The following is a 9,831-nucleotide window of genomic DNA, read 5'->3' as shown; positions in this document are numbered from 1 at the left end:
TTGGGAGAGTCTGGGAGCGGAAGCTGAAGGCGCGTGCTGCATCCCGGGCGCGCTAAGGGCAAGGAAACCTGGTGCTGCAGCAGCATCCCTCCCCCACCCCTCCTTGCATCCCCTCCCCCAGCCTTCCGTCCCCACTACCACCACCACCATCGCCCTTCCCGCGCAGGGATCGACCAAGCTTCCCGCAGACCCGCTGAGGAGCGCCTCCTGGCGGTCTGGCCAAAACCAACTGCAGGCAACCTGCCGGACCTCAGCACTCCTCCAGGCATATCTACACACAGGCCGGCACTCACGCTCACGCAGAATCACTATGATGCCTAAGTTCAGGCACGCAGGAGCATACCTTGAACGAGTACACTCTCGCATACTCCCTAACACACAACATTCAGTTCGATCCAGCAAACATGTCCTGAGGCTCTACCGTTAGCTAGGAGAGGTTGTAGATTCTGGGAAAGGAAAAAAAAGCACAAGATACAAGCCCTGCCCTGGGAAGATTGCAGAGTGGCTGGGAAGGAAAAGACGCATAGGTGGACAGAGTGCATGAGCTGGAGGCAGGCAGGGTTACCCTAGAACGTGCCATGGGCCTCAAAAGAGGAAGACTCCATCACATTTCACCAAGGATATCTGGGAAATTTTATGGCAAGAATGATGTATGAAGGGAACCTTTGAAAATTAATGCTGCTGCTGATGGTGACGATGATGACAGCTAACATGTACTGAGAACCTACTATGTGCCAAATGCTGATCACTTTATTTGCATTATTTAATGCTTACAACATGCATTGGGCATAGGTGTTATTGTCCCCGTCTTACAGATGAGAAAAGATGAAGTCATTTGCTCAAGGTCACTCTAAGTTGAGAGGCCAGGGCTTGAACTGGCAGAGATGAGGTTAAGAGGTTCCAGGGCTGTGGAAATAGCTTGAACAGATGCCCAAGAGTTTGATACCGAGCCACATGCAAGGAATGGGAAATGAATGGTGAGGCAGGCAGATGCTAGACTGTGCAGGACTTGAAGGTCAGCACAAGGACTCTAGTTGGTTTAACCAGGCCACGGGGAGCAATTGCAGGGTGTGTTTGCATGAGCACATCTGCCCTTTAGGAAGATTAATCGGACAGCCTTGTGGAGGGTGGATGAAAGGTAGGGGAGGGACAGAGTTAGAGGTTATGCGCAAATTCAGAACACGGAGGCCCTGAACCAAGGCATTAGTAGCCATAGGAGAGGGGATGTGTGGATGCAGGAAACACTGGGAAGCTATAATCCTTGGGCTGCTCCCTCAGAAGCCCATCCCAATTATAACTTGCCAATTCCCTTTGCGGTTTTTGTTCAGCATCTACCTCCGCAGCTGACTGAATGCTGTGAGACCAAATGCAATGCTCCCTGCCGCAGCCCAGCACCCAGAACAATGCCTGGCAGACAGAAGATGCTCAAAGAACATTTGTAGTGTGAGTGAGTGAAAGAATGAATGAAGCTTTCACTGACTCTGGGGTTTTCCACTGAGGCCATGGGAACAAGGCATGCCAAGGGAAAGGTGGTTGGTGGGGGTAAGGGGAAAGAGAGGCAAGGATGAGACTGAGCTTTGGATAGATCCAAAATGAGACTGTCTAGCAAAGAGTTAAATGCACAGGTCTGGGGAGAGAGAGAAGCTTGAGGAAGGGCATAAACCATTAAGGGGAGGTGAAATTTCCCAGGGAGACAGTAGGGGAGTGAGGGGGCATGGAGGGGAGTCAGCAAAAGACAGATAGAGGAAGACCATCTGAAAAGTAGGACGATGACCACAGGAGGGCTGTGTCACGGAACTCAGGAGATTCAAGAAGAAGGTTGAAAACAGCAGAGCGAGTGAAAGGGCAGTGAAGGGTCCTCACTGGCCTTGATGCTGCAGAGAGATGGATGGGGAGGAGGAGGAGCGCCATGGAGACACTCCTGGGTCCGGTGTTAGGAGGACTCTGGCAACTCCGGCCAGGGCAGCTTCGGCAGCAAGGGCAGCAGTTGCACAACTCTGACCTCACAGAGACAAAGAGTTTGACCGGAAGGTGGAAAAGTGGTGACACTGAGGGGAAACCACTTGATCATGAAGCTAGGAGGCAGAGATTAAGAGAAAGATGGGCGTCAGAGCAGGAGCTGGAGAAGGAAGGGGATGAAAGACACCTAAGGAGAAGAGACTGAAGATGGGAGGCAACGGGAGTAATAAATGGATCAAGGAGAGGATGCAAAGAGAGAAACTCTGAAGCTAAGGCAGATGGATAGCCTTCAAGACTTTTCTCCCCTGGGAGTTGGGGAGGGCATGCAGGAGCTTACACTAGCAAAACATTAATTGTTTTGATAATGATAACAGCCACCATTTACTGAACTTCCGTCCTATGCCAACTGCATTCCACAGATTATTTCTAAGCCTTCAAAAGGGCTTTATAATCCTCACTCTATAAAGAAGACCGAGACTAATAGACTAAGAGGTCGTGTCGATTACTCACTATCACACAGCTAAAAAGTGGCAGATGTGGGATCTGAGTCAGATGTGCCTGACTCCAGACCTCCTGAGCCTTCAGCTGCACCACACCACACAGAGTGGGAAGGAACTCACCTGCTGAGAGGGATGAGGGAGGAGTCGGTTGGGCCTTAAGAAACTGGTTAGGGGGAGTCTCACCAGGGTGAAGAAATGGTTCAGCAGCTGAAAGGGCCGTGCTGGGAGTCAGCTGCAGGACCTTGGTGGTGGGCCCAAGAAGCTGGGCTCCATGATCCTGGCAAGCTGGGAGTAAGAGGCAGCTGGAGTGACAGGGGTGTAGCATGGAGAAGACTCGAGTCCTTGAGTTGCTTTGCATGCAGGGGCTGGGCGGTGGCAATGGAAGTTTTCTGAGTGGATGCAGAGACAGAGGAGTCTGGAGAAGGAGACGGTCTGGTGATGGAGGTGGCCTGTCGAGTGTGGTGCCACGGGGCATTCAGGGGGAGGCAAGCGTATTTCTTGACTAATTTGCCTATTTCACACACATGTGTGCGTGCACACACACTCACTCACATGCACCCCAAAATGTAATCTGCATGAGGGCAGGACTTAGTCTGTCTTGTTCACTATTATCTACCCAGTGCCTAACACACTGCCTGACAGGCAGTAGGTGGGGCTCAACTAATGCTTATTGCATGAATGAGTATCTGGTCTGGTGCCCAGATAAGATGTCTAGATGCCATCAGTGTTAGTGCCCATTAAAGCCCCTGGAAAGGATGAGTTCCCCCAGGGAAAGGTTAGAGACGAAAAAGAGATAAGGACTGAGGTCAGAGTCCTGGAGAACTCACTTTGAAGAGACAAGAGGAAGAAAAGAAGCAGCAAATGAAGGGAGGGAAGAAGGAGCAGGAGGCGAAGAAAGAACTGAGTCACAGAAGCAAGAAAGGAGACGGCTTTGGGGATACAGTGGGGTGGGGAGCAGTTCAAATGTTTCAGAACTGCTTCAACAGAAGAGCTGGGAAAAGGGCCCAGTAGATCATCTGACTTTGGAGAGAAACTTGCCAGATCAGCAAGTTAGGGATGAGGCAGGAACTAAAGCCCAGGTGCCCTGCGGACCAGTCTGAAACATGTCCAATGAGGCTCCTGCGCCCAGGAACTAAGGCCCAGGTGCCCTGTGGACCAATTTGAAACATCTCAAATTAGACTCCTGCGTCCTCCACCACCACCTGGCAATTTCTTGAGCTGCATGTAAACACAGAGAAGAAACCCAAGAGTTCCTGAAATCATTTGATTATTATTCGTTTCCTGTTCTTAGAAATGCAGTCTCTTTACAATATTTTTAGTCAAATGAAACATCTTGATTGACTGAGCTGAGCCGCCTTCAAACTCAGAATTCTGGATCAGGATGGGATCTCCTGCATTTCCTGGAAATCCTGTTCCTTTCTGGAGTGTCTTCATAAACATGCAGTCAGTGATGGCTGGCATTAAGGACCAGCCACACACCAGGCACCTGACCAGTATCTTACCTTCCCCTTCTAACATCGGCGCAGGGTTAGCCTTTAACACCCCTTCATTTTGCGGGGAACAAGCTGAAGCTCTCCCAGAGAGCCACAGCCAGTGAGGACTGGGGGTGGGGGCAGGATTTCAAACCAGGTATGTCTGATACCAAAGCTGCTGGGGATGGTTTTCAACTCCATCATGACTTTGTCTCCTCAAAACAACCCATCAGGTGATGTGTTCACGTAAAAGTCCTCAGATGAACTTCCAGGACCATTGTATGCAAAGATCTCAGTCTGCTGATATGTCTCCTCATTTTGAAAGAAATGAGGAAAATCCATCATCAGAAAACAGCCAGTGACCTTGAACTCAACCTGGTTGTAATATCTGGCCTGACTCCTCTGCCACCATTTCCTAGGACCCCTTCATCCTCCTAGCCAAGCATAAAGACCCCAAGGCTGTGTAGAATAAAAGGCCTCGGGGAGTAGGTCTGGCTTCAGTTGACCATCAGGGTACACGACACTTTGATTAGCTCATGGATGTCCCCTCCACACCTGAGAAAGAATTTGTGGTGGATTTGCCTACAAAGGCACCAGTGAAATGGAATGATTAAAATAAAAAGAAAGCGTCTGAGAGTTAGAACATCTGGGTTCAAATTCTCAGGGATGCAGGAAGAACAGCGTAAGAAGGAAGCCAAGGGTAGAGAAAGGCTCTAGGCTACCCCTCCACTCCCACCCCGGCTGGAAGAGTTCCATTTTTATGTGTTTTGCATAATGAGATTCCCATTAAGAGTTTATTTGGAGAAAATCTTCTGAGGCAAAATAATAACAATAAAAAATATAATAGAAACTGAAAGTTGGTGATTTAGGGAGAAGGAAAGGAGGACTAACATAAGCTGAGTGCTTACAACACCCAGTGCTTGGTACTTTAAAGGCCTAAGCCCCAAGAAGATTACCATGTCTCCAACCCCCTATGCATAATTCAAAATAAAAATCATTATTAAGCTATGTAATAGAAAACTTACATGTATGATGCAATGAAAATAACTAATTTCTCCATTTGTCTAATTTCAGAAGTCTAGATATGTTCAACATAAGCTGGCTGTTCTCATTTTTCCATCCACTTCTGATTTGCTGGGGCCCCAAGTGCAAGCTCAGTCCTTCTAGGGCTTGATGCAGCAACCCAGGCTGGAATTCTCTCCAGTCTCCACAGCAGCTCTGAGAAAGGAGGCACTGCCATCTCTGTCTTACAGAGGAGGGAACAGGGGCTCAAACAGATTGGATTACTTGCGTGGAATTCACACAGTAAATAAGGAGTTCAGTTCAGTTGCTCAGTCGTGTCCAACTCTTTGCGACCCCATGAATCGCAGCACGCCAGGCCTCCCTGTCCATCACCAACTCCCAGAGTTCACTCAGACTCATGTCCATCGAGTCAGTGATCCCATCCAGCCATCTCATCCTCTGTCATCCCCTTCTCCTCCTGCCCCCAATCCCTCCCAGCATCAGAGTCTTTTCCAATGAGTCAACTCTTCGCATGAGGTGGCCAAAGTACTGGAGTTTCAGCTTTAGCATCATTCCTTCCAAAGAAATCCCAGGGCTGATCTTCAGAATGGACTGGTTGGATCTCCTTGCAGTCCAAGGGACTCTCAAGAGTCTTCTCCAACAGGGTAGCAGTTAGAACCCAGCTCCACCTGCATCCAGATTCTGCACTTTCTACAGCTTTCCTGGACTCAATCAAATTAAAACAATACAGAAAAGATGAGGGCTTTAAAATATGGATCAGAAGTCATTTGACAGCATCTACATGCCTGGCACAGAGAAGGCGATGGCACCCCACTCCAGTACTCTTGCCTGGAAAATCCCATGGTTGGAGGAGCCTGGAAGGCTGCAGTCCATGGGGTCGCTGAGGGTCGGACACGACTGAGTGACTTCACTTTCACTTTTCACTTTCATGCATTGGAGAAGGAAATGGCAACCCACTCCAGTGTTCTTGCCCGGAGAATCCCAGGGACGGGGGAGCCTGGTGGGCTGTCGTCTATGGGGTCACACAGAGTCGGACATGACTGAAGCGACTTAGCAGCAGCAGCAGCATGTGCCTGGCACAGGGCTTCACAATAGCTCAGTGGTTAAAAAAAAAAAATCCACCTGCAATTCAGGAGACATAGGAACCATGGGTTGGATGCCTGGGTCAGAAAGATCCCCTGGAGGAAGAAGATCCCTGAGTCAGAAAGATCCCCACTCCAGGATGCTTGCTTGGGAAATCCCACGGACAGAGAAGCCTGGTGGGCTGCAGTCCATGGGGTTGCAAAGAGTAGCCAGACAGGACTGAGGGACTGAGCATGTTCACGCACTCACGCCTTGCATGAAGCAAGTGCTCAGGAAAGAGTTCCTTTCCATCCCCTTTCCCTGAAGTACCAAGCACTGGGTCTTAGCGTCTGACTGATGGTGCCTGATGCTGAACTAGAGTGAGGCGTTCCTCTGTCTGACTCCACCAGCCTGCCTATGCATAGGCCTCACCCATCTGACCTCCAACTCTTTTTGCAGGTAGCCGCATCGCCCCCAAGCCAGGCCTGCCTGGAGCCCTGCATGCAAATTCAGCCGCTGGCTAGGGCACACTAACGCGCGTTGTAGGCATGGACTTCGTCATGAAGCAGGCCCTTGGAGGTGAGGCCCCAGCCCTACACCCCCTTCTCCCCGCCCCCCACCCGCTCCCCACTCCCAACCCAGAGGCCTCAGTGCCCCGGGGCTCCCTATGCCAGCCTTGCTACCATGACGCCGCCTCTTCCTCCCCCAATCCTCCCCGACAGGGGCCACCAAGGACATGGGGAAGATGCTGGGCGGAGAGGAGGAGAAGGACCCTGATGCACAGAAGAAGGAAGAGGAGCGGCAGGAGGCCCTTCGGCAGCAAGAGGAGGAGCGCAAGGCCAAGCACGCCCGCATGGAGGCTGAGCGTGAGAAGGTCCGGCAGCAGATACGGGACAAGGTCAGCGCCACCCTCCTGCCCATCCTAGAGTGTAGGGGGTAGAAGAGGTCCCCCACAACCTCAGCTTTCCCTGAATCCCAGCGCTCGCCTTAGGCCTAGTTCCCTCTGAGCCTCACTCTTTTCATCAGAAAAATGCATGTCACAGAACACCCTCCCTCAAGGACCGTTTTGGAGATTAACTAACATAGTGCACACAGTACCTGCTCCCGAATGTTTGCTGCTATAGGTCCATGACCTTGTGCCCGAAATCTGGAGACCATACAAGTTTGGAATCCAGAATTTAGATGTTTGGGGGAAGGACTATAGTGCCCCGAGCACTGTCATGCATCACTTCTGGTGGGTTTGCAGCTGCCACCCTGTGCCAAACAGTTCAATATTTGTCTGCTTGCCCTGCAGAAAAACCAAGGCTCTAAATAGCCTTCCATCAGCTCAAGACAAGTTTTGTCACCAAAATTAGGCCCCAAGCATGTGGGAGACCCTTCAGTTTTCAAATCTTGAAAGATATCAAACAAAAGCAGAGAAATTATGGGGCCAGGTATTTATTTTAAAAGAAACCCCACGCATCGTCTCTCTCTTGTTAAAAACCCACAGAAGACAGGCCCAATCCCACAAGGAAGATGCCCTTATGCCCATTTTACAGATGAGAGGCCCGAGGCTTAGCAAGTTCCCATGGGCTGCCCCAGCTGCACGTGCATGACTGTGAGACTCAGCTCTCCCCTTGCCCCGTTCACGCTCCTCTCCACCCTTCCCCTCCCCAGTATGGGCTGAAGAAGAAGGAGGAGAAGGAGGCCGAGGAGAAGGCGGCCCTGGAGCAGCCCTGCGAGGGGAGCCTGACCCGGCCCAAGAAGGCCATCCCGGCAGGCTGCGGGGACGAGGAGGAGGAGGAGGAGGAGAGCATCCTGGACACGGTGCTCAAATACCTGCCCGGGCCGCTGCAGGACATGTTCAAGAAGTAACCGGCCCCCTCAACCCCCGGCCCCATCCACGTGTTACTTTTTTTTTTTTTGGTTCTTTCTTTTCTTTTTATTCTGTTAAGTCTCAGTTCTGAAGGGGAAAACCTCAGTTGGCCTCTGCCCCACTTCCCCGGCCAGGGGCTCCTCCCCCTCAGCACTCCTTCATGGCCCCCTTCACCCAGGGTATCCCGCCTCCATCACCTCACTCGCAAGCTGCTTGAAAAGAAGACGACAGCTTCTCTCCAACAGGAAGTGTTGAACCCAAGGCGGGAGGCACTGGAGGCCCCCTCCAGAAGCCTGAGGTTTGTGCCGGTGTGGTGATGCACATACATTCCTTCACGCGCCCCACTGCCAGGAGGACCACTGTCCCCAGCCAGCCAAAGTAATGACACATTCCAGCCCTGCCCAGCATGCTGACCTTTGGCCTCTAAATCCCCGTGGGCCTCCAGGTCAGGGCAGGGGTTGAGTGGCCTGGCTCTGAGAAAGGGAGTCAGGGTAAGTCTGGCCTATCAGGGCCTAGCCTGAGGCTGGCCTGCTCTGTTGTGGCCAGGCCCGGGGCTGGGGCTCTCCTTCTTGCCTCCCTCTAATGACACCCGGTCCAGGAGCACCCCTCCACCACCCCCACCCGAAGAGGCACAGCCCCTGCCAAGCCAGTCCCTCCACACGGATCCTCTGTGGACTTTGACTCATCTATGGAGGGACCCCAGGGTAGGGCAGCCCCTTGTCCCTCCCTCCACTCCACTTAGGTCTGGAGCCCCACTGCCAGGCTGGGCCCCCCCAGCCAAGGGGCTGCCCAGACCCCCAGAAAACACTTGGAGCCATTGGGCAGTGATGGCCCATGCCGTGGGACTCCCCCACTGGCGCAGCCTCGCTGCCCCCATTCTTACCCACCCCTCTTCCTCACATTGTCTTGTTCACGGGCTTCCAGGGCTCCACAGTCCCCAGGAAGACCACTGTTGACCTTCCTGGCCAAAGCCCCAAGCTTTTGGGGAAAAGCCAGTTCCCACTTGACAGAAGGTGTCTGTTCATTCATCTCACTGGCCAAGAACAATCTCTCCTCTAGGATGTGAGACGGACATTTGTTCCCCCCACCCCAAATTTTCAAGGCCTCCTTCTCAGTCAGTTGTGTGAGACCGAGGGAGTCATGGAGCACATGAGAGAGGAAGGTGTGTGCCCAGCCATGCATGAATGTGCATGGTGGAGACTGTATCAGCAACTGTGTGTCCAGAGGTCATACATATAGCCAGCCCTATGATTAGTGTCTTGAGATTTTGTGTGTGTGTGTTAGTCATCATCTCTGTGTCAGAGACCCATGTGTGTTAGGCAGCCTTGTATACGTATGCTTGTTTGAGGTGGTATGTATGAGTTGAGATTGTCAAATGTGCGAACTAACCATCTCGTATGTGTGTTACAGCTTGCATGAGTTAGCTTGTATCTGCAATTGTTTTCAAAAATAGTGTATACATCAGGAGTGATAAGAACGTGTTAGATGTTGTAAAAGTACGTGTTTGAGAGAGCTGTCAGATATGCTGAGACTATTGTATGCATGTGTGTGGGCTCTGAAAAAGCAGTTGTGTGCTGGATGTGTGCTTGGGGAAAAGGAATATAGGTAAGATGACTGCTCTTGGACCCAAAACCACTAGTCACGGGTGCCCACATCCAACAGGAGACCTTGTCCTTGGCCTGGAGTCCTCCTGCCCTTGGGGGGTTCCTGCCTGAAGTCCTAGAAGTCCACTGAGACAGACCCAGGCAGTGCCCCAAGAAGCCATGCTGGCCCCCACTAGGGCCTACCCCAAAAGCAGGGGCCAGGGAGGGGGCGACTTGCCTGCCCCGAAGCCCCTGCCCCATTGGCCCCAGTTTGCATTCTGCAGGTTTTCCATTTTAGTGAATTTATGCTTTTATTTCAGGGACAGACATGTGTCTTCTCTGTCTGTTTCCAATAGTTAAAGCCATATCAGTTAGAC

At 51.7% G+C, this 9,831-nt stretch overlaps 1 protein-coding gene across 1 annotated transcript; it reads left to right on the top strand.

Annotated features, from left to right (window-relative positions):
- The first annotated feature begins 6,564 nt into the window (after positions 1 to 6,564).
- Positions 6,565 to 7,870, top strand: CPLX2 (complexin 2). The gene is made up of 3 exons (XM_052647040.1): positions 6,565 to 6,595; positions 6,739 to 6,914; positions 7,673 to 7,870. Exons 1-3 carry the CDS (start codon positions 6,565 to 6,567, stop codon positions 7,868 to 7,870), a joined length of 405 nt encoding a protein of 134 aa, XP_052503000.1.
- The last annotated feature ends 1,961 nt before the right edge of the window (positions 7,871 to 9,831 follow it).

The sequence above is a fragment of the Budorcas taxicolor genome, chromosome 10, assembly GCF_023091745.1.
Source record: "Budorcas taxicolor isolate Tak-1 chromosome 10, Takin1.1, whole genome shotgun sequence".
Taxonomy (NCBI): Eukaryota; Metazoa; Chordata; class Mammalia; order Artiodactyla; family Bovidae; genus Budorcas; species Budorcas taxicolor.
Note: the sequence above shows the minus strand (reverse complement) of the source record. Positions and strands in the feature narration are given on the sequence as shown.

Bases quoted from the DNA above. Each gene is read 5' to 3' on its own strand.
- CPLX2 (XM_052647040.1), top strand. From the start codon at position 6,565: ATGGACTTCGTCATGAAGCAGGCCCTTGGAG. The intron at 6,596-6,738 runs GTGAGGCCCCAG...CCTCCCCGACAG, and splicing joins CATGAAGCAGGCCCTTGGAG to GGGCCACCAAGGACATGGGG. The intron at 6,915-7,672 runs GTCAGCGCCACC...TCCCCTCCCCAG, and splicing joins GGCAGCAGATACGGGACAAG to TATGGGCTGAAGAAGAAGGA.